This window comes from Stylophora pistillata, chromosome 9 (assembly GCF_964205215.1).
Source record: "Stylophora pistillata chromosome 9, jaStyPist1.2, whole genome shotgun sequence".
In the NCBI taxonomy this organism is placed as follows: domain Eukaryota; kingdom Metazoa; phylum Cnidaria; class Anthozoa; order Scleractinia; family Pocilloporidae; genus Stylophora; species Stylophora pistillata.
Genome location: NC_142527.1, coordinates 12212264 through 12236487, shown reverse-complemented (window position 1 = coordinate 12236487; position 24224 = coordinate 12212264). Strand labels below are relative to the sequence as shown.

At 38.8% G+C, this 24224-nt stretch overlaps 2 protein-coding genes and 1 long non-coding RNA gene across 10 annotated transcripts in view; 2 read left to right on the top strand and 1 right to left on the bottom strand.

Moving 5' to 3' along the window:
* Positions 1–2913: 2913 nt before the first annotated feature.
* LOC111343829 (uncharacterized) lies at positions 2914–13506 on the bottom strand. 6 transcript variants are annotated; one of them, XM_022951019.2, is made up of 6 exons: positions 13424–13506; positions 8542–9520; positions 7069–7576; positions 6382–6575; positions 5796–6140; positions 2914–4209 (listed from the first exon to the last, which is right to left on the bottom strand). In XM_022951019.2, exons 2-6 carry the CDS (start codon positions 9504–9506, stop codon positions 3774–3776), a joined length of 2448 nt encoding a protein of 815 aa, XP_022806754.1. In that variant the 5' UTR covers positions 9507–9520; positions 13424–13506; the 3' UTR covers positions 2914–3773. The 6 variants fall into 6 exon arrangements, with proteins under 6 accessions (XP_022806754.1, XP_088589439.1, XP_022806753.1 ...); XM_088733313.1 differs by having other exon boundaries at positions 8542–9523; positions 13424–13440; XM_022951018.2 differs by lacking the exon at positions 13424–13506 and adding an exon at positions 10917–11055 and having other exon boundaries at positions 8542–9523.
* LOC148723331 (uncharacterized) lies at positions 11194–14468 on the top strand. Its single transcript, XR_015991746.1, has 2 exons — positions 11194–11408; positions 13460–14468. It is a non-coding gene; the product is annotated as an uncharacterized LOC148723331 (long non-coding RNA).
* Positions 14469–19357: 4889 nt separating this feature from the next.
* The window catches only part of LOC111347088 (uncharacterized), a 68197-nt gene continuing 63330 nt past the window's right edge, over positions 19358–24224 (top strand). For 2 of the 3 annotated variants that reach the window (XM_088733206.1, XM_088733203.1), the window contains exon 1: positions 19361–19560. The gene's annotated coding sequence lies outside the window, so the exon portion shown is untranslated. Of the gene's footprint in view, positions 19561–24224 lie in introns of all 3 variants that reach the window. The other variant, XM_088733207.1, reaches the window with a different exon arrangement.

The following is a 24224-nucleotide window of genomic DNA, read 5'->3' as shown; positions in this document are numbered from 1 at the left end:
ATAACTTTCTATTATTAATTGCCTAAAACATTACGCAGTCAAAGTATTAAGGTACAATACTTGGACACAAACCAACTGTAAAAAGAACCTGTATGACAAACCTGGTTACACTTCAGTGTAACATATGAAGGCGTGAAAGGGTATTTAGTTGAAAGGTGATACATTTTTCAATGGCTTCCCATTGACGGACTCGGGGGGCATTTGTTGAAATTTGTCAGGCATGTGGGAGTAAACATCAGTAGCATACCAAGTGGTTGACCCCTAGGGACTGTTTGTAATACTTAGCCTAAACTAATTATAGGTCAGGGGTGTATGGTTCACAAGTTCTTGTATTGCATGGAAGGTGTGGGCTTTTTGAAGTCACAAATGCATGATTTTAACGTGGAATTGCAAGAGAACAAAGAGAGCCCCACCCTAGGCAAAAGCCACTTACTGATGCATACACCCTAGTGTTAATCTTCTCAAGGACAAATTCTTTTTCAAAGACAGCTTTTAACTTACAAGGCCTGTAAACCTAACAGGTTACAATACACATTGCAATTGTGCGCACTAATGAAGTTATTGATGGCTGTAGTTGACAGATTTCCAGTAGAAAATAAAACCTCTTCATCTTCAATCAATTTTCGGGATGCTATTTCAGGGTCAAAGAGGTCATATCCACTACCTTGCATGCCTAGTATCATAAGCTCCTTCTCTGAGTGCTCGTAAGAAAAATGAGCAAGACTTTCTGCTTTCTTCAAGGTTTGTGAGTCATTGACACTCAATTCCCCATTGTTGTTTATATACTTGGTGAACTTCCCCTCAAGAAATTCTTCAATAGTGACAAATTCACCCCCTTCCATTTTACCCATAAAAACCTTTTTAATACTTAAGAGTTTCTCCGTACAACACCAAAGCGTCCTCTTTGGCAAGTTCGTTCTGCAACTTAGCAGCAATGTTTTTAGCTAACATTTGCATTTGAACGACCTTTTTCGTATGCTGCTCTACTGTCTGCTTTACTGCTTCAATATTATCAACAACAGCTTGCAGATATTTCTTTACGACCCATTTACAATTATGAAAACCTGGTGTTGTGCTGCTAGCTTTAAATACTCTTGGGAATCCCCCAATTCCGAAGGGCTCCCTTTCAATGGCGAACTCGACCTCTTGTGGATTTCTAGACCAGCTTATCTGGTTGACGTCGAAAGTGTACAACTGGATAATATCTGTAGATCTGTCATGGATAACTTTCCCGAGATTGAGCATCTCAACAACTGAGAGACTTTTGGCTACCATTTCGCTGACACATGACTCTTTCTTTTTTGGTGAAGGCTCACTCTTAAACTGTGTTTGTTGTTTTCTTTTAATTCCTGGCACGGGGTCGGCAGCTTCATGTCCACTCGTGGCAGAATACGACTGAGCTGGCTCGATGAACCGGATATACACGACTCTCATATCGGGTATTTGGGCCAACGAATAGCAGGATGGACCTTGCTCTCAAGCTAAGATATCACGCAGCGTGTCATTCCCAATAATTGATGCGAAATGTTTTTTGCAGGCACTCTTGATGTTAGCTTATGTCACCTCCTCGTAGTCATATGGTACAAACTCTCTCGGCCCAATACGTGAATATTTTTGCGCTTTTCCGGACATTTCCGCGCTTAGCCGTTGGATAACAACCTCTTCTCTTGCCAGTATGTCATGGCTCACAACACCCTTCTTACCAGTTCTTTTCTCCTTCATTGCTGTTTTGAAATTTTTCCACGCCGCGGCCATTTTTCCTCTTTTTAAAATCGCAAAGCCTTCTGGGCTATGGCAACGGTAGGCCACGGTGAGTTTAAATTGATTTGCGTTTTACTTTTTCTTTTGCTTTTGTTTTAGAAATTACTTGACAAATGCGTTTCATTTCGCTCTCGTTTTAGGACAGAAGAGAGTTGTTATTATAATTTTCCTCAGCCAATTATTTTTGACATCAATCAATTTTTTGTTTTGATTGCACTTTATTTTTAAAGTTGTTTTGCTTTATAATTGGTTTTTTGTTGCATTTGTAACTGCTTAGTGATTTAATTTTGATTCTACTTTGATTATCCAATTTAATTTCTGATTGAGTTGGTTTTGATTTTATATCAGATATTTTTGGAAACTCTTCACAAAACAACGAAAAATATGAATGGCAAGCATCGGCCACCATACCACAACAAGTAAAGCACAGAATAGCTTTTTACTCCCGCTTTTCGGATTTTGCGATACCATGCCTTATTATGGACACTCCTTTACATGGAATAGTTAGTTTTAAGAAGGCCCAGAATCCACTTATGTCTCTTAAACTACTGAACTTGAAATATTTGACATAAATGGTTCTCTTCAAGGGGGAATATAATGCTGATCACGTCTACTGTATTAACTGCCTGTCACTGAACGTAAAGGAAATAAATGAGTGAAATCGTCCAACCTTGCTGAAAAGATCTTAGCTTTTGATTTTGAACTGAATTGAAATTTTCTTTTCAGACTTTATTTGCAAATCTAAAATCCGTGTTATCACCACGGAAAACTATCAGGCCTCTATTTGATAACTTCCCTCAACGAACCCACTGTCAGTTAATAAGTAAATCTTGTGTAGCTTCTTTGCCTTTTATGCATTTTGCGTTTTATGCATTTTGCGTTTCACCCCTTTCACAGTGGCTATATAAAATTTTAACTCATTCCTCTCATTTTCATTCCTTCAGTTTCACGTTTTCATTTCATTCCAGATGAGATCCCACACAACCATAGCTCAACCACACCCTTATTTGTAAACCATTCTCACTCCATCAGTTTTTTCACGTAAATCTAAGTAGAGTGATGTTGGTGTCCTGATAAAATTTTAGATAAATGGAATATGAACCTGAAAATACCAGTTTGTAAGGTGGACAAACACTAAGAGGGTAGAAAAAATTCAAATGGATCAAGCAGATTTAATCATTAACACAGTTCGGAACCTAACACCCTGAAAGTTTTCTTTAAAATGAAAAATTCGACCATGGCATGGTAAACTAGACACCTAGGGCTCGACACCAACTTTTCAACTAACTAGCCAAGTGGCTGGTGACAACTTAGATGTCACGACAATTTCAGGTTGCTTACTAGCCAAACTGGCCAGTGGAAATCGAAAACCACTAGCCAAAACTGAATTTCTACCAGTCTGTGGCTAGTTGGCTACCGTTAGTGTCGAGCCCTGACACCAAGGATCGATTTCAAGATATAATATATGCTACTTTCAGGAAGTGAGACTTAGGACCTCTAAAATCTCCTCCACACATCATAGGGTTTTACCGTCAATGTTGGCTGTGGCAAAGGTCTTACCTTGCGATAATGAATGATACATTTAATGCTTACAGTCCATCCACTTGGTATTGTCTAATTACACATAACACAACTGAAATGGAAAGCTTGCCATGGAACCGACGTCTAAGGCAATTCTCTGACCTTGAGAATCCTGATCGGGTGGTTGCGTTTGGAACGCACTTATGCTAATGAAAAACAACGATCAAACTTTCTTGTGATCAGCAGTTCTATTAGGTTACCCAAGAGAACATAGTTTTATGGTTTTTAACTTGTCTAAGATATTAAAGTACCTCACTTCAGTCTTGCTTGAAGAAACATTAAGTGTTTAGAGATGATATCTCGTTCTTAAACAATTACCAAGTCAATCTTTCACACTTTCCTATCACACTATCCTCCCTTACAATGCTATAAATCTTAGCTGTTAACTACTTCTTAAGAGACAGCCAGTTTTTTCAGATTCCCATGTGAAGTTAAGCTGTATCTGTCACCTCAATCTCGATGTCAGCAGCCAGGAATTCAGCAGCTTCAGCCTCTACGCATGCGTTGTATCCTTCTCGATGGTACGCCGCGAACATACGCGGAGTAAAGAACTGATTGGCTGTGATGTGTTGCGGGAAGACACCACACAGGCAATTCGACAACTTTTGGTACTTGAAACTATGACAGCTCTCACAGCAGCAAAAGGTTAAATCGTCGACTTCATCGGTATCTTGCTGAGGACTCTCTCCCCATTTGGCAGCTTCGAGATCTACATCTATGTCACGCAAAGCGTCTTTCCATGACAATGGTTCTTCTTTCTGAATACCTTTAGTAGGGTGTCTTGGCGAGATGAGGAGAATCTCACCCTCGCCAACTTTGGTCCCCTTTGAGTATTCGTCTTCTTTTTCATAGTAGGTAACCTTAAACCTGTCGATGTGAAGATAAAATCTTAAGTAACGGCGATAAAAATTAATAAAGGCTGATAGTTTCTAAAGAAACTGTTTGGGGCTGCGTCGGTGGGGGTAACGAAATTATTTGAAATATCAACAAAGTTGAAATGGTAAATTGGCCACAATTACGATTATAAAAGCTGACGTTTCGAGCGTTAGCCCTTCGTCTTTCGCTCCGACGAAGGGCTAACGCTCGAAACGTCAGCTTTTATAATCGTAACGGTGGCCAATTTACCATTTTGAACTTTGGCCTTAAAAATTGTTTGTTTGTCATGTTATTTATTACATTACACTTTGGCAATTAGTTTTGACTTTCTCGAGAATTAATCGACCCATGGAATTCGACAGGTCTTAATCTCTGACGCATCAATTAGAACCCAGAAACATCAGCCTACAAACAATGCTGCGACTTAAAGTGCACCTAAACCCAAAAATTTTTTTTCGCTTAACGAAATAAGCTTATTTTTTGGAGTATTTCTGTGCAAAAATTTTTTAACTTGCTTAAATCTTGAATTTTCTGTGCCTAGTCAAAATACGGAAAATCGGCCGCCATCTTGCCCCACGACCGAGTTTAAAGAGGAATGGCTCTAGCGGATAATGTGACGTCAAATCGAGAACACGAAAGTCTGCTTTTCACACATTTTCACTTGTTTGGGAAGGTTGTCGTCGATATTGTCCGAAATATGCTGACCAGGTGAATTGTATGAGGAATGTATGAAGCGTGATACCTTCTTGCAAATTTCGCACGTTGCTACATCCTCCTATAATACACTTAGTCGGCATATTTTCGGACAAAATCGACTACAACCTTCCTAAACAAGCGAAAATGTGTGAAATGCAGACTTTCGAGTTCTCGATTTGACGTCACATTACCCGCTAGAGCCAGTCCTCTTTAAACTCGGCCGTGGGACAAGATGGCGGCCGATTTTCCGTATTTTGACTGGGCACAGACAATTGAAGATTTGAGCAAATAAAAAAATGTTTGCACAGAAATACTCCAAAAAATACGCTTATTTCGTTAAGCGAAAAAAAATTTTTGGGTTTAGGTGCACTTTAAGCTATTTCATTTCATCTAGAATCGCATCATTGCATAAAATCTCGCATTCTGATTGGTTAACTAAGCGAGGTATTTAGCGTAAAATTGCGAGTTTAAAACGAGGCTAAGTGATATTGTTTCGTATCTACGTCTACACAACAGTAAGTAATGCTGTTTTCTTTGTGTTCTTATTTCTAGTCAATTATGCGATTCAAGAAAAATCCACTACTTGACTCTTGAAATCTGCGTTAAATTGGACTTGAAAACCGATGTCGCTTCGCGATTCGTACCATATCGGTTTTCGCGTGTAATTTAATGCGGAATTCCCTCGTCAAGTAATGAATTTTCCTATAGAATGTAACTTTCAAACTTTTGAGCGACAAATGGATGCTCTCTTTTGCATTTTGAATTGGAAAGCGCTCACTTAAGAACAGCGGCGGTGAAACATAACTATTATTAGCTCAAATAGGTTTAATTTGTTACCACTAGAAAATTATCTGTACAGACAAACGCGTTTATTTTTCTACCTGTAGCTTCTCGGCTGGTGACCCTTTGGTGTATAAATAAACTTCTCCTTAAGGTCTTCGATGACGTCACGGCCATCCATGCCATTAAAGGAACAGTGCAGCTTCTTACGAGCCAACTCCAAGGCATCTAGTAAGCTTTCCCCCCATTCTATGTCTTTAGTCTTGAGGCCACCATCCACAACAACAATCTTGGGCAAGCGTTTCTTCAGGAGAGGAAGAACAGCAAGATTTTCTATGTGGCCGCCATCACTAAGGCGCAAGATGGGAGGCGGCATGGGGCCTTCATTGGTGACAGCCAACAATTCGCGAATAAAGCGAACGAACGCGATATTGGTGATGAACCATCTACCGAAGAAAGAGGAACAACTCATGGGTAAAATTACGTATTATTTGTTTTGTCCCTAACGAGGAACAAATTAAAAATCTGAGTCCCTTACGAAGAATCGAACCCCAGCCCTTCCCAACTACTAGAATAAAAGAAAACTCAAAGGTAAGCCAGGTCATTATAAGGCTCCTATGTGACAAACGTCGTGCAGAAACCTTATGGAATCGTTCGACCACAAATATTTGGAAATTTGACGCTTACCTCACTACCAATTCAAGTTTTGTTGGAGTTTTACTTCCAGTGTTCATCACAGCGAGAATTACCATTACCAGAAGCACGATGAAGAAAATTAAAACGCCAATGGCGACCCAATTCTCACTTCCCCCAGCAAAGTATACCAACGGAAAGGTTACCAAGGGGAGACCACGCAGAAGTTCGATAAGAAAAGGTAGCATCTGTAAATTAAACAAGACCAAAGTCTCATTCATATGTAACGAAAATTATGACTACTGCAACGAAAGGACCATCCGAATTCATTGTCAAGAGAAGAGCGCCACTTTTTAAAATAATATCACCTCTAGCAGAGTGCACACAGTTCGAAAAAAGGATGCTTAGTGTTATTAGACAGTATCAATAGTCGTTTTCGGTAGATAACCTAGAATTAAACAAAACGAAGCAAGACCCGCAACTTCCAGGGATTTTCCTTATCATAGTTCCTATTAGGGTCCATCTAATGAAGCGCGTAGTACAGGAAACACATTTATAAGAACCAAATTGTGGAAGTTAGACCTGACATGATCTTTTAATTGAAACAATTACATTGACCAACGTATTCAGGTTAACTTTATTTATATGGGAACGTGTTGCTCTTAACATCTGAAAACTTTATAAGGTCTTATATTTTGGGGTAATTACTGGTGAATTCTTCTACAAAGAACTTGTGCTTACCTTCCAACAACAGTTTTCTTTCTTTACACCTTCCAAGTCTGATATCATGGATGCACCCATACCAAGACCCAACACAATTTGCAACTGCTTTATGCTCTCAGTTGACTTTTCATAAGCACCCATATGTCGAGCGACTGCAGCAGCTGATGTTGCCATGGCAGTCGACAGCTTAATGTCTTTCGGTTCAAGTTTTCCTTCAAACTGATCTTGTCCTGGTCGTCGATCCAAGCGTTCTATCTCTGTTGGTGAGAACACAAGAAGTTCGTATCTCAACTCTTCCTCTGTCTCACCGAGAAGCCATTCGTTAACCACAATGTTAGACAAGTACTGCGGTTTGACTCCATCCAGGTCCCCAAGGGTCAAAGGTCCTTGCTCATTATCAGCGAGTTGTTCGTGCTTGCTCGGCCTGATGCAAAATGTTCTTAAGAAAAAGTCTTCCATACCAATTCCTCCACATCCCGTTGAACCCACGCTGGCTCCCGTGTAGAAAGCTTTCTGCAGCCTCCATCTGGAAAGCAAAGTTCATTTAATTGAAAGTGAGCAGCCGCTTTCACTGTTGAGAGCCATTTAGTATTAGATGATTTGGTATTCAATTTTATCAGTATCGTAAGAATCTTTTTTTTTTTTAATGTCAGATCTTAGTGAGTATTCATGCACACAAAAAAAGTTTAGTCGGGTACCCCCTTCCCCCCCCCCCCAACCTCACCGGGGAACCTTTAGCGAGACTTGGTTGACCAGGTAATAAAGTTTGAGTCATCCGTAGGTTTTTTATTCAAACGGTGGCTTAAAAGGTAGCCCGGCTGGGCACTTTCTGCTAAATAACCATATTTATTTTTCTTTTCTGATGTATCTGTATTTCCACACCATAACGCTCAACCCGAACGTCTTCTGAACTTGCATCAAGCGTTTTTGTAACCTCTATAGTCAACGTTTAGCGTGCTTTGATCGATGGAAAAGGTGATCTCGATAGGCCTCAACGCAAAACGCTTGCAAGTGAAGACTGACAACCCGAGTTTGGGAAAAGTGGCTATTTTTAGCACTGTTTGGGGTGACTCAACCAAGAGCTCGTGTGAAAAGGCCTTTGGCCCATTTTACAGATATCATATCTATGTGCAGTGCTGTTAGTAAATAGTAAATAGATACCGCTTTTAGGTCTTAAAATTGGCTGCAAAGCAGTGTTTTGGTACACACCTGTTTAGAAAAAGATTGACTAGATAAAAGGACAAAAGTACACGCGACAATCTCGAAAGGTAATTTGGGTATCTGGTAATCAGTAAATTTTGATAAGTAAAATAAACGTATAAATTTGTCAAACCAGCTATCCCTTATTCTTACAGTGAAGTTTTCTCCGATTTCCCTGAAATCTTAAGGTCAAAATACCCACATTACCTTTCGGGATTTTCACGTGCATTTGTACGCGTTTTTTCGACTTAGGAAGTGGTAAAAATTTCGGCCGAGTTATTGCACGCATACCTGTTGAATACATGAACGAGACGCTGTTGAATTGCTCCTAACCCTGGGACAAAATACAAAGTGATGCCAGAAGTAAAGAGGAGTGCATAGAAAAGATAATCAGAGTACTCCACACCAAATAAGGTGGCTTCAAACACCTTCCAATACACGAAGTAAGCGTACAGATAAATCACTAGAACAAAGGACGATCTGCGCCTCAGAACCGGGAAGAAAAACCACACAAAAATAGAAAACACAAAGATTATGAGTTGCATCCAATACGGAGTCAAGTTAAAGAAGTAATAGATAAAGTATGGAATGAATGTGAAGGCGAGTAAGAGACCGCTTATGACAGAGATAATGTAAAGCTTTGATGCCAAAGCAGTTTTTGATTTTTTAGCCGCCAAATAGAGAACAAGGAAAAGGATTGCTAGGACAGAAAACAGAACTATTCTTGCATAGGCTTTAGACCCAGCCCGTATACGACACCGTTGCCTTCGTTCGCCAGCTGTGGCATTTCCTCCTGCAGTTGGCCTAGGTCTCCTTGGGCCTGGTACGGGGTCTTCACAATCTTCCTCTACTTCGTCTTCGGCTCGCAACAGATCTCCAAATATGAAATCGATGACGTAAGCCAGAGGGCAAACGTACGATCCCCACACAATTGTGGGCATTATAACGGAAACAAACAGCATTAGCAAAAGCAGCACAATGGTGTCAAATATCCCGCCGAGTGTTTTCTGCCAGTTGCACATCAATCCCGCCCTCTCTCTCATGTAATCAAAGAACTCTGTATGCCATTTAGGATCATCTTTCTTTCCATGTCTGTATTTCCAGTCCAAGTAGGCCGTGCCCGTGTAACCTCCCCCTGACACGCAGCTGAGGTAGTCGATCTTGGCGTTACGCTGTAAGAGCCTGCGCAGAACACCAGAGCATAGGGCCGCTGACCGAATACCACCTCCAGAGAAGGCAACTCCTGTTTCAGCCATCTTGACTTTAATCTCTGCTTTATAAAAAAAAAGATGAAATATTCATGAGATCCGTTAACTCTAGGTTGTTTGTGTGTCGATCTCTCGGAAAGGTTGTCTCGTTTTGAAAAGGAAAAGGGTTCTTCCCTTGGGTATTAGTTCATTCATAAATAACTGAATAAAATAAATTCAGCGTACTAATATGTCAAGCAATATAATATATGGAAAATAATAAAGACACAGAGTAATAAATATGGTCAGGAAAAGGGAAAGATCAACATGGATTGTATGCGGCAAGTTTGATAAAATTTAGGATAAATTTTGAAGATGAACGCACACAAACCGTGACTAGACTTTTTGACAGTCCTTAACATTCGGATTACTCTTAAACAACGCCGCGACGTACTAACACTCCTCTACATAACAAAAATAAACCACTTTCATAAATGGCTGCCGGATTAATATTCTTTTGTTTAAATTTAAATTAGCCCTTCTGGCCTCCTTCTCCAGTACAAAAATCAAAAGATACATTATCTCAAGCGAGGCCAGAAGGGCTCATTTAAATTTAAAAAAAAGAATATTAATCCGGCAGCCATTTATGAAAGTGGTCTATGCTCGAAAATAAACAGAGTCAACTTGGTCGTCGTTGCTACTGGTCGTTATTTGATGAATTTTTTTAGTTAGAATCTACGTGACAATAGCGTTTCCTGTCATCACCTTCGTAATTGGTTTAAAGTACTGATGAAATATTCTCTAACTTGACCATCAGATTGTTCACTCCTGTTTATTCGAGTAACATTCTTCGATGCTAACATATGAAATAGAGTAATTTTGTAGAAAGGATGGCCTAAATCAGTTGTTTAAAAAATATTTTTTGAGTTTAACCTATAAAGGTGCGCTTTTAGTCAATGCATTCCGCATCATCGATCATGCCCACGGTTCTTGTTTGTGGTAGAATTATTCAAAGCCTGACTCGAGCGCTTATCGGTGTAACCGCATGTACTCTCATCTGAAATCAAACTTAAAGAAGCATTTGATGAAAAGATGACAAAGCACCATCTTTCATGGACGAAAAAATGTAATCCAAATAAAGTAAAGACAATAAACTTTGCTTCACCCCAAGACAGTTAAGGTCATAGGAAAACAACGTGACCCAAGGGCCTGGCCTCTTCGCCATCATCGTTTTCGACCAATTCACGCGAAGTTTCGCAAAGCTAGAGATGAGATGCCATGATATCATCGCTGGGCTTCATATTATGGAGAATTTAACCTCAAAAACTTTCAGTTATGTCCAGTCCCAACTATAAAAACTGCCTAGGTTGTTCGGCCTTCCGAATGCATCATAATTTCGTTACTATATTTACACGAGGGAATATCTTCTTTCTAAAGCTTTACGACAAAAAAAATCGTACAACACATAACTGACCCTACCTCAAAAACCAAAGATGAACTCCTTGTTTGAGGAATTAAAATTGCTGCTAGACTAAGCGAAGCGTTTTTAACTGTCTAATGTTTGCACTTGCGAGTCACGTACATGCATATTTCAAAATACTGCTTAGAGAGTCCTAACACGATTTATTTGTCTACTCATTAAGTCAGTGAACCGTTTCACAAAACAATGTCGTTCTGTCTCTCGTATTTAAATTTCGAGCGTAATTACATTTCGCAATTACTTCGTTACCCGAGAGAATTGCTGGGTTACTAACGAAATAAAGGTGATGAACATCGTCAAAGCAAATCTAGATCTTGCCATGTAAAAGTGCCTCGCACTTAGAGTTATGTCACAGACTCCAGACATTGGGAATTTGAGTACAACTGCATGCTTTCGTGTCCATTGCTCTGCGGGCTCAACCGCTGAGACCACGAACGACTTCCATGCGCTTGATCAATATTGAAAATTGATGTTTCTAAACGCAACTAAGCGTAAGTACAAAAGACACTGAGCGTTCAGAGAAACTTCACATTGAATGTCTCATGTGATTTTAGTGAGAATATTCCACCTTTTGCCGAATTCACAAGATCGTGTAAATTTTGGAGACGACGAAGTAGAATATTGAAAAGCAACACTTCTTTCTGATACAAGTGGAGTAGTATTGGTTTCATTAGTTCACCCGACACCTTGTAAAGAGAGACAAATTATTGCGATATCGTTATTTCGCTCTGTTCATGAATCACGCCAGCTTTTTACAAGGTGGTATTTTAATACTAAAATATCATTATTTACTCTGGATGTGCAAATGCTTTGGTGGGTCGCTCATGGTATTGTTATTCGGCCGTAACGCACTACCGAAGAAAAAGTATATCCTCAGGGATAGCTAGATAGATAGTTAGATAGACAGATAGCTACATAGATAACTTTATTTAAGTCTCAAGTCGTTTATTGCCGAGTACCAAGGTGCTCTACTAATTGGGGAGATTAAAATATAAAGTAAAGGGAATGTTGACCATGTTACTGTATTATATCTAGGAACGCTAAAATCAGTTTGTCTTAAAAATATAAGAAGATCCTGTGAACAATAAAAATGCTAATTACAATCTTCTTTGTATCCACCCCTAGGGGAACTATTTAAAAGAACGTAATGTAAAAGTCTACCAGGTGTTCAAGCCTCTTTAACCCGCGATTTTTTTTTCACGATATACAGAATTGAGAAACTGTTCCATACTCATGGTGAGTATGGCGGTGTTAAGGGGAGGTGATTTGGGCTTCAAAATTTAGCTAGGAATTTTTAATTGTCTATAATACTTTTAGCCTGCCCATAAGTTTTGCATAAGCTCTCTTTCTTACCCCCGTTTGACAACCGCAAACCTTTCAGTAATAAATGGAAGACAAGGTATACATAAATGGAATTTCTTAGGCAGGCAAGGCGATTTGTGCGAAATTCGAAAATATGGAAAGATTACCGACCCTGTTATCATTAAGTGATCCCACAAGGACGAAATAAATAGAAAGAAACCAAATCATAGAAACCAAACTCAAACAGCCGTTACCTCAACAACGAGTAACAACCTGTTGTTTTCAAGCCGCTAATAAATATTTATACCAGTATTTGAAGTATGCTTACATGACTGCTTTGAATATTTAACAACTATTCAGCGAAGGGGAGTTAGCAGTGTTGAATATTTATTTGCTCAGCCGTGAAGGGGCGAGATAAATATTCACCACTTTCACCGATACGAAGTAAATAATCGTTTTAGTATGCACAACGTAGAAACCAGAATATTAGTTTATTTCTTTCAATACATAATAAAAAATGGTTAGAAGTAGGTTCTTAACGTGCGATATTGTTTGTTCAGCTGCACGAAGGTGTAACGCCTGCTAATCACTTCAGCGCGCGTGAAAAACACTATTCACTCCCGTGGTAGATAATAAAATGAAAAAACCCTTGATAGCGAGCACAGACACAAAGAAAACTCAAGAAGGATTTTTAAACATGCTTTACTATTACTTTGTGTCCTCCAAGCACTCCAGGCCTCGTTAGAAAGCTGAAAGTAGCCTATTGAGTGATAGCATTTAAATGGTTGAAAAACGTTCCTAGAAAGGATCGGTTGACAATTGAAAGTCGCCAAAGTTCGAGAAAAAAGGTTTTAAATTGAAGAACTTATTCAGAATTTAAAATTTCTCGCTCAACTGCGGGGGCATGCAACGATACGATGCATCCAGTGGTTGCTTCAGCCAACTATCTAAAAAACCCGACCAATGAATAAATGTGTCAGTGGGGGTATTACAAGATAATTTAGTTCTGTCAACTAAATTAAAAAAGTAAGTTAGCCACCGTAAAGAGTTTCTTAGCAGACGTTTCGAGCGCTAGCCCTTCGTCAGGGAAAGTAGAGGAATTTTGGGTTGGGTTGGGTTTATATACAGAAAAGTGAAGCTACGATATCGTTGGGAACATGGTAAAAGGAAAAACACATGCATAACTTAGTTGAATGAAACCTACCTTTGTTAATCCCGACCCTCTTTGGTTCATCCTTAGGGTCAAAGAAGTTACCATGTAAGACTTCATCTTGATGACTTCAACAGAGAGCGGAATCGAAATTTCCAAAGTAAGGATGCCTACAATCAAAATCAACAGTGGTTGATTGGTTAAAAGCGGACCTGTAAGGAAACAACTTCTTCTGTCGGAAAGATAACGAAGATCGAAGTGCACCAATGGGAGTGCGCTAAAACGCAATAATCGCAGCCAACCATGTTTTACACTTCACTAACGATATATCAATCACAACTCTTTGATGTTATTGCTTTGGGTGTAAAAAACCCTTCTTACATTATGGTAATAATTTCAGACTGTTTTCGGCTTTTTCTTCTTTCCTGTTTTGTATTGTTTGTATTATTAAGGCAAACTGTTAGATTGGTTAACTAATTTGAGGAGGAAATTATTCATTTTAAAAAAGAACCAAACAAACCTTTTTAATTTCTTTTGTAAATTAATATTTCTATATTTGAATTGATCTCTAACTAAACCACAGAAAAGACAATGACTGCAAAATAGAGTTATAGCATGAATGTTTTAAAATATCATTTCCATTAGGCAGGAAACCCACCAAGCGGTTTGCGCACTCTGATTGCGTTGAATCATGGTCGTGAAACAAAAATTGAGTCATTTGCATCTCGACGCGTTTGGGTGAACGTCTTTGGTGGCAGCGAGATAGCGTGAATATACGTGGATTGTAATGGGGATTCATTGTCTGTTGCCGTTCCTTCGAAAAATAAAAAGTATGACGGGCCTGCGCGACTCCCGTCATTCCTTCGTGACGAATTCGTTCTTAGGAGGCAACCGACGTTATTAAGAAAGATTCGAAACTGCAATCTGCCCAAGAATCTCGACACAAATGGCAACAGTTACACTTACAACCGATGGCGAGATGAATAATTTCAAAGTCAGAAATTATATTCCTAGACGCGAGATATTTAACAGGGAATTGACCCTTGACATGCAAACGCATGTCATGCCCTACCACATTGCAATAAACAATTGGAACATACGTTTCGTGGTCACGTCTGCATGGATTTAATAAACATATGCTTGTAAGCGTGAGAAAATCACGGAAACCTTTCCAGGCTTCTCAAAATATAACGACGTTCAGTCACAGCTCCAAACTTAGACTAGCATAAGAGCAAACCCTAGTTGCGAGCCCTTTAATAAGAGCTTTTCTTCGTCCACGAATACACTTTAGACCTCGAGCAACACTAGCTGAAGAGAGGTTGCATGGGGTCATGCGCGTGGGAATTTCTCGTGGCGTTAAAAGACAAAAGCCTCCCGGTTAGCTCAATTGGTAGAGCGCCGGACTGTTGTGCGGGAGGTCGTGAGTTCAAATCCGGCCGGACCAACACTCAGGGTCTTTAAATAACTGAGAAGAAAGTGCTGCCTTTGTAATAATATCTGCAAATGGTTAGTCTTTCTAGTGTTCTCGGATAGGGACGATAAATGGAGGTCCCGTCTGACAAGCCCTTGTATGTTATAAAAAAATTTGTGGGACGTTAAAGAACCCACACACTGTTCGAAAAGAGTAGGGCTCGTAGTGCCCGGTGTTGTGGTCTATCTTTGTGTAGAAAAAGACAGCCAAAGACAGCCAACACGCTCTTCAAATCTTTCGAGACTTTAATTTCCTTGGCCAAAACAAACTTCTTTTCACCATGGATATTACGTCTCTTTACACTGTCATTCCTAATGGCGAAGGCCTTCTGGCCCTTAAACATTTTTTTGATCAACGGAACCTAAATCTGAAACACTACTACGCTTAGCCGAACTAGTGCTCATACTCAATTGTTTTTCATTCGGAAGCAACTTCTTCAAACAAACCGATGGTGTAGCCATGGGCGCCAAAATGGGACCTAGCTACGCCAATCTTTTTGTAGGTTTTGTCCAACACCAATTTTTCAGCCAATACAACGGCTCCAAACCTGAACTCTACGGTCGCTACATCGACGACTGTATCGGCGCTACCCCAGCTACCAGAGAGGAGCTCACTCAATTCATAACCGCAGTCAATTCTTTTCACCCGGCTCTGAAATATACCTGGGAAATTTCTGACAATTCTTTATCCTTTTTAGACATCAAAGTTTCAATTGAAGGCAGCGGTTTATGCACTAGTGTGTATTACAAGCCTACAGACTCGCACAATTACTTGTTATATTCGTCTTCGCATCCATTTCACGTTAAGGATTCCATTCCTTTTTCTCAGTTTTTAAGACCTCGTCGTTTATGTAGTGATGACTCTGATTTCTACCACAAATCAGAGTCAATGTGCCAGTTTTTCGATAAACGTGGTTACCCTGTTTCTGTCGTTCAAGCGGGTTACCACCGCGCCCAACTTATTGATCGACATTCAGCACTACAAACGTCGCATAAGGAAGATTACGACCGCATTCCATTCACTCTCACGTTTCACCCTCAGAACCACTCAGTTAAATCCATCATTCTTAAAAACTTTAAATTACTTCAAAACGATCCAGAGACAAGCACTATCTTTTCGCAGCCTCCGCTCATTTCATTCAAACGCGACAAAAACATAGGCAATTTTTTGGTCAGAAGTTCTTTTCAGACTAATGACCAACCAGGCACTTTTAAATGCGCTTTTGTAATCGTTACGGTGGCCAATTTACCCTTTCAACTTTGTTGATATATCCAAATTATCTTTGTGTAGTGTCTATCAAATTGATGGGGGGTACTGCGCCTTTGAATATTGTATAGAAAAGGCGCAATATAAATAAGGAATTCATTCATTCATTTATTCAAAAGGAAGTCAGCAGAAAGAAGCCGTCCAGAAGAATTTCAAGAATTTCTTTTTTGACCAGGTGTCCAAAACACCAGCATCCTCCTATGAAATGCACGGCTCACAGATCAGCGAAAGAAATAGACTTTGCGAACAAAAAGAGGCTATGTCACCCATTCGTTTAGTGGATTTCTTCTTTTCCTCAGCAAATTGCAAATCTTCAACTCTCTAGCGTTTTTAAAAATTGGCCTTCCAAGGGAACTGTAATTCTTTGTCTTTTCACGCCACGATAACTTCCGACACTTGTGACCATGCTAACGCGCAGCCGACAAAATTTGTCCCGGGTAAAACCTTGCAGAGTTCGACTGAATATACAGAGTTCAGTTTACCAATAGATTGCAGTGATTATCTTTAATTGCGAAACTCGCGGATTTTACAATTTCTGAAAAATTAAGATGAATCCTGGTAAATGGAGTTTAAATCTATACGAAATTTAAATTTGTGCGTAGGTTAGGCGCTGGAATGTCCCACCTTAAGACGGCGGCGCGTGTGAACCTTTATCCGCTTGGACAAAAATTGTTCTTGTAACGTGTTGGTGATGGCAAGAAAATTTGTCTAAGGTCGCTCGTGCGGTAGGCCCTAAGTGAAGAAAGGTTTGCAGGGTTACGCGTGTGGGAAGTTATCGTGGCGTGAAAAGACAAAGAATTACAGTTCCCTTGGAAGGCCAATTTTTAAAAACGCCGGAGAGTTGAAGACTTGCAATTTGCTGAGGAAAAGAAGAAATCCACTAAACGAATTGGTGACCTAGCCTCTTTTTGTTCGCAAAGTCTGTTTCTTTCGCTGATCTGTGAGCCGTGCATTTCATAGGAGGATGCTGGTGTTTTGGACACCTGTTCAAAAAAGAAATTCTTGAAATTCTTCTGGACGGCTTCCTTCTGCAAACTTCCTTTTGTCTTAGCGCCACGAGAAATTCCCACGCGCATGACCCCATGTAACCTTTCTTCAGCTAGTGTTGCTCGAGGCCTAAAATGTATTCGTGGACAAAGGAAAACTCTTATTAAAGGGCTCCAGCAACTACGGTTTTCTCTTACGCTAGTCTAAGTTTGGAGCTGTGACTGAACGTCGTTATATTTTGAGAAGCCTGGAAAGGTTTCCGTGATTTTCTCACGCTTACAAGCATATGTTTATTAAATCTATGCAGACGTGACCACGAAACGTATGTTCCAATTGTTTATTGCAATGTGGTAGGTCAAGTTAGTTTTCACATGCTGTGCGACTTCTTATGCCGCTACTAAAACTCATGGCAAATTTAGCACAACAAAAGATAAATAAACAGGTTTACAACGCACCTACCTTTCATGTATAATGGTTCATAATTATTTATAACACGTACGAAAAGTACTTCTACACATTCAGAATATATGAAATTATATTTACCTATAGTGAAAGGAAAAGAAACGGCCTAACTTTTACGGAATTTTCAGTCAAAATCTGCCGATTTCTGCCGCTTTTTCCGCCATATTGAAATTACGCTACCACAATGCAATGCAATCGGAGTGCGCACACCGCATGGAAACCCACAAAGTTTGACAAATTAGAAGTAAGACAACAGCAAGTCTACATTAAATCTCTAAAATTTTCCAATATTGCATTCCAAAGCCCGGTAAAGTGTTGCGATCCGCTTCAAAGTTGGGCTAATCGAACAATCAAGCCAATTCGAATAATGTCCGAATAATACCAAACAGAGGGTTTTGACGGAAAACAGTGTATTAATACTGTTGAAAAAAAAATCTGAAAGTGGATGTGAAACAGTTATTGATGCTTATCCTCTCCGGCTTGCAATCGAGCCGTTTCCGTTCAAGCTGTTGGCCAAAAACCACAGCACCATTCTGACTTGCAACCGGAGTGTCAGAAAAGAAATTAAAACAATTCTGAACGATTTTTACAAATTGGCTTTATCCTGAATTTTGATTGTTTTTGAACTGCAAATATTAGTTCACTTTCTTTCGCAATGTAATGAACAAAATCACTGTGGGGCTTCTTCTGTCATAAGAAAATTTTCTGAAGCTTGAAAATTGCATGTAAACTGGTGGATCACAGCTGAACATCTTAGGGTTTTGATAATTTTTTTTTTTCATGAGCGCACTTTTGCCGTTTCTCCGGAAATTTGATGAAACGCATCTTTTTGTTTCGATGCAAATATAAAATTTGGAAATGAAACTCATTAAGTAGTTCGAAAGCTACACCGCTACGAGACTAGGTTATGAATAACTTGATTATTTTTCCTTTTCAAGAGAATTCCTCGTAACACTGAACTTTGAATGCGAAGAAACAGCGTGCGCAAACTGTAAACAGGTGATCCAGAAGTTCCTTTATCTTCGTATGCTTTCCTGGCTCATCTGATTTTTTCCCCTAATTAAAGAGATTGTAGGTTAGAGAAATTTCGATTCTCTTCTACTTAAGTTTCCAAATTTTATATGATCATGTCAAATTGAATTGTCCAGAATGTTTGAAGCTAACATACATGTATGTCTTCATTAAACCTATAATTACTCCATTCACCCGCGATCAGCATGTGTATCTTTTTGTTTCGATGCAAATATGAAATTTGGAAATGAAACTTATTAAATAATTCGAAAGCTACACCACTACGAGACGAAGAAAACGGCGTGCGCCAACTGATAAGCAGAAAGTAAACGCACAAATTTTATTTGTAGTTTTCTATACTACCACTTTTTACTGCTTTATTTTCCACGTGCACATTTTACACTCTTTACTTTTTCAGTATTTACAGGACCCCATTTATAACAGTACTATTTTGTACTGATGGGTTTATCCTGTTTAAATATTCTTTTATTATTATTATTATTATTATTATTATTATTATTATTGTAAACAGGTGATCCAGAAGTTCCTTTATCTTCTTATGCTCTCCTGGCTCATCTGCATTTTTTCTTTTTTCTTAATTAGAGATTGTAGATCAAATAATTTGATTCTCTTCTACTTAAGTTTCCAAATTTTAAAAGATCATTTCAAATTGAAGTCTCAAGAATATTTGAATCGAATATACATGTATTTCTTCATTAAGCCTATAATTACTCCATTCATCCGCGATCAGCATGTGTATTTTAAGAGCTGCTCCATGTAGTGTTGTGAAATTATCAATTTCTAGCGTCATCTTCGCATTAAGCGTGTTCCTGTGGAACTGCAAACGACATTCACAACACCATTTAATTCAAATAGCTACATTTTAACTGAAAAAGGAAACATCAAATCTGGAGAGTTTGCTGATATGAACTGGTAATCAGCTTGATAGAAAAATGGAACGATATCAAAGATAAAGTCATTTTGGCATTCAAATGTAAGTAGAATATATGAATAGTCAATGATTATAGCATCGCAGACGCTTGTCCTATCAAATTCATATTGAGCCATCATGGTCGAAATCGCTTTGTACGCTCTCTGGCTGTACGCCATAATTACTAAGCATGGCTGGAAAATGATGAGTAACTTAGTAGCCACGTGCACGTGTGCTGACTTGATAAAGAGAAGTTTTGCTCGGTAAGGATTATTATCGCGGCTGGCTACAAGTGAGGCGACCTTTCGTCTCTTCTTTGGACTGGTAAATATTATTTGAAAACTGTTTATTTGTTTTAAAAATTTTTTTCTGAGACAAAATTGTTCAATACAGGCGTAAGAGGTGCTTGGGGCTGCACCTCGAGCAACTCTTACGCTTAGAGCTATCTTTCCCTCCAGAACTGCCCGCGTGCATCCATTGGGATTGGAGATCTCGCTGAGATCTCCAATCCCATCTCTTAACAGCTAATTTCGAAAGTCGGCCAGTTTAATGATAAAAACGAATACTTATATTAGTTCACCTAAATGGATTTATCGTATGGTAAAAATTTTTTTCAAAATTAGAATGCATTTTACTTCATCGGTTTCCTTTATGATAATTACTTGGCCCTCGATCAGGAAAGGACCTTGAAGTTGATGCGTTTAGTTTATTCTTTGTCAGGAGAAATAGTCCTAGAACATGCCATTTTCTGTAATGTTGATGGAGTTGTGCTGAGAGATAAGCGGTTTTCCCATGATAGCTTTTGAACACCTGGTTATTTTAGTGAAATAATTTATAATTTTGTATAGAAGGAAACTAAGTAACTACGTGTGCTGACTTGGTAAACAGATGCTTTGCACGGTGAGGAACATAATTTTACACGAGAGATGAACAAACTTGAAATTGTTTTTTTTTTGTAAAAATCTAACAGGTTTTGTCCTAAAATAAACGATTTTTAAAAATTGGCTTCATCCGGAATTTTAATTGTTGTTGAATTGTAATTCAACAATTCGCGATGTAATGAACAAAATGACTGCGGGGCTCCGTCGGTTATGAGAAAATGTTTTGAAACTTCAAAATTGCATGTGCGGAAATTTCCAGTTTTTACCCTTTAGGAAACCACCAGTCTTTTCCAGTAGAAGTGTTAAAAGCTAAGAATAAACTTTTTTTAAAATGAAGTTGAATTGTAGAGATCAGTTCGGTATCATTCGCGATGTTATGAACAAACTGACGGTGGGACTCCGTTTGTCATGAGAAAATGTTGTGAACGTTCTATAGTGCATGTACGAAAATTTTCAAATTTTCACCAGCCTTTTTCCGTGGAACTGTCGGAGGTTAAGTGTGAATATTTCTTATTTAGGTAGTTATATTTGAAAGGATATTTTTAGTAAATGACACGGCTGAAAAGTGGTCTGAGCTAATTTGCATCTAAATGTAAGACGTGAACACATCCTTCAATTGTTTAATCAAATGGTCGACGACAAGATGGGTGTCTACTTTATACATCTATGAAAACTGGAAAACCCTGGAAACATCCCAAATGTAAAAAAGAAACAGATTTTCTGATCCTCAAGTAAATTGTTACATTCCATACAATGATTCACTTTTATGCCCGTGAATATTTAACAATTCAAATTATTTACCGAAACGGAGGTAGAGTGAAACTATTTTCCCCGACACTGAGGTAAATAATAGAATTAGCATACACAAAACAAAAAACTCCTCTTGTTTATTTCTGTCAAAATACTGAAATAAAGATCGGAACAAGACTTTTGTCGCGCAGTTTATAGACCTTTTGATAACCGGCGAATCGAAATGCCCGGTGCGCGCGAAAATCACTATTCCTATGTGAGACATATACGTACCATTATTACCTCCTCTCCGTCCTTTCGGTAAAATTTCTTTACTAATGTACAATTTTCCTACTTGTTACATAGCAATACTTCCTTCTTTTTAATTCTCTGAACATATTTCTCTTCAGTCACTCCAATGAAAATGTTGTTCAAATATTGTCGACTATCTTTTGCCTCGACGCAATATTGTACCTGCAAGACAAGATCACAGCATTTTTTTCGAGGGAAAGTGTAAACTTTCAGTCGCTGAAAGGCATATAAATCTGAAGGAAGCTTTTAGTGCTCTGCTGGAATCCTTTAGAAATCATTTGGATATAAAAAAGGAATGTCTTTGAATTTGCCATTTGGAAATTATACATAAGATATGTATCTTGGTAGTTCTAAAATTGGCTCACTGAGAGACTGAAGCCAACAGAAGTCGCAACATCCTACTGGGGCTCTTAAGACTGTTTTCAAGTCTCACTCGGTTTTAGGCTCGGATTACACAAAAATATACTCTACTTGAAAAGGCAAAAACGATTTCTCCCTAACGTAGCGTCTGTTAATTTGTTTTAGTGCTACACGCGAAGTAAATAAATTTCCGAATTCGAACTGCTAGTACATATATGTTATTCACCAGCCGAGAGGTCCGCATCAAGAAAAACTGCGCCTGAGCTCTTGGATACGGCCGACAGTGGTACTCAAGACAGAAGGCACAGATTTTCCCAATACGGACCGGACGGGCTGGTGAATAATAGTTTTGTCTTTCTTTAACACTTAACGAAATGCTTGCCCAAAGAACCCGAATGATTTAGGGCTACAATTACCAGTTTTATAAGGAGAAGATCGTCCTCTTTAAGAGCGAATGTTACCAATGGTCAAACATTCGTTGGCAAAAGCCAAAAAATCGATTCGCGACTTATATTCTCAAGTTAGGTAGGCCTTATGGTGAAACAGAGCACTGCATACTTTGTTTGGCTGAATATCGATTTATTTTGGAGAAAGTCGATAATAACCGAATTTCGCCAAAATGCTGCTTTTGAAGCTCAAAATTTCAGACCAATCTCGGAGCGTCGCGCTGCGCCGCGAATTGAAAACACTCCGACTGATAAAAAGTACCAACTCTTGAAAAACAACATCAATACATATGTTGAAAGCAATTTGAGCAATTCTTGATCGTTTATTTACACAATCTAATTGAATTTATCCGACCTACTTTTAACAAGATTAAAAATAGGTCAAAAGTAACCCGTTATTTAGCTATGTGCGAAATAAAATGATCGTCTGAAAATCTGGCTTTTAGAAGGCAAAGTATATTTCTTTTTGATTTCCAAAGGAATTTTTTTGGGAAATGATTCAGGGCGAATTAATCAAATTTTAAAGTTGGATAAAATGAGCGGATTTGACGGTGCCGTCAGTTAGTCGAAAATGTACACATCCACTCGCAAACTTGATTGTTTCGCATTTTACATCCAATCTACAGCTTATTTAACATAATATCATCTTACCGTCCATACTGCTGTATCACAAAAGGGGATTGCAGTCCTGAAATTGTTACATCGCTCCCATAATAGCGATAATACTTAGCGGGATAGTCAACACCTCCTGATAATGATTGTTTACAAAGCGTATCTTGGGGTTTCTCTATTCCCAATTCGTTGAAGTACTTCACGTAAGAGATCTTTGTTTAAATACAAGTCTACAACCGAATCTTAAACCAAATGTAAGCGAAATATTGCTAGTTCAGAAACATGTTTCTTGTGTGCGGAATAACAATAATTAATTCAAAATGAGGTCTACTGAAACTGAAAACGCAAAAAATATAACATTGGACTGTTAAGCACGTGGCTACAGGAACTAAGGCCGAGTGCTACATATACGAAAGAGGAGCAAACAATTATCTAACTCCGATCATAATTTAATGTATCATAATTGAATGTTTCATGGTACTTCGAAGAGTAAAGTTCATTTTAGGACAAAAAGAGCGAAAGATCTGCACAGGGCATGGTATATCCCTGCAGATGTGCAACAGAGAAAAGTGCAGTGTTTGAATATTTGTTTATTTAAAAGAAGTTTTATAAGGGTCAAACATGGAAAACCACAACTTTCGCTGAAATGTTTGTACTAGCCAACGTTCAACAGCTTTATGTTTTCCCCAGTCTTCCTATATTACTTCTTCCCCAAAGGCTACTGTGCCTTGTTAGTTACTCACGACGGTAGTAACACTACGACCCAAGTAGCACGTTCTCATATTTACATTCATCTTTTCCCAGCAGCCGTCCAAAAAAGCTCATGTCTGGAAATAACACCATTTCTGCGTATCTCGGAATTCAAGAAGCGCTTCGAGTAATCATTACACCAGCTGATACAGTAGACTCGAGCGCGGGTCAGTATACCCACATCAGTCACATTTGTTAAACAGTGGCTTTAAAAAATCAACTCAGCTAGTTAGTTATTTAGTGTTCTTGCCCGAGAAGTTAGCCAAGTAAGCAGTGATCTGCGGTCGGGTCCAAAGCCATCAATGCATTATTGGGAGATATATTATAGAGTGTAGCTGATGCGTAATAACAAATTTAACATAAGCCTGTTGTCTGGTCAGACCAGAATGTTCACGCCCATTGGGAAAAGACTGACATCTAGATTTAACTAGAAAAAAGAAAGTAAAAAAACCCGTGTTGTGCCTATCTCCTTAATCTTTCCCTCCAAAATGATAAATTTAAGAAGTAAATGACTACTTATTGAAGTCCAAAGCCAATCAATGCATTAAATAGCGATATATTATTGAGCATAGTTTGATATATCACAAGGAACTCTGCGCCTCGAACTAGAACCTCTCGTCCACCCCAAACCAAGCTT

What these genes read in the sequence shown, in the direction of transcription:
- LOC111343829 (XM_022951016.2), bottom strand. Translation starts at nt 9,859, where the DNA reads ATGTTAAGGACTGTCAAAAAGTCTAGTCACG. An exon ending in CTCGTTCATGTATTCAACAG is followed by an intron (nt 7,577 to 8,541) that starts GTATGCGTGCAA and finishes TTTGCTTTCCAG; the next exon opens with ATGGAGGCTGCAGAAAGCTT. An exon ending in AAACTTGAATTGGTAGTGAG is followed by an intron (nt 6,141 to 6,381) that starts GTAAGCGTCAAA and finishes TTTCTTCGGTAG; the next exon opens with ATGGTTCATCACCAATATCG.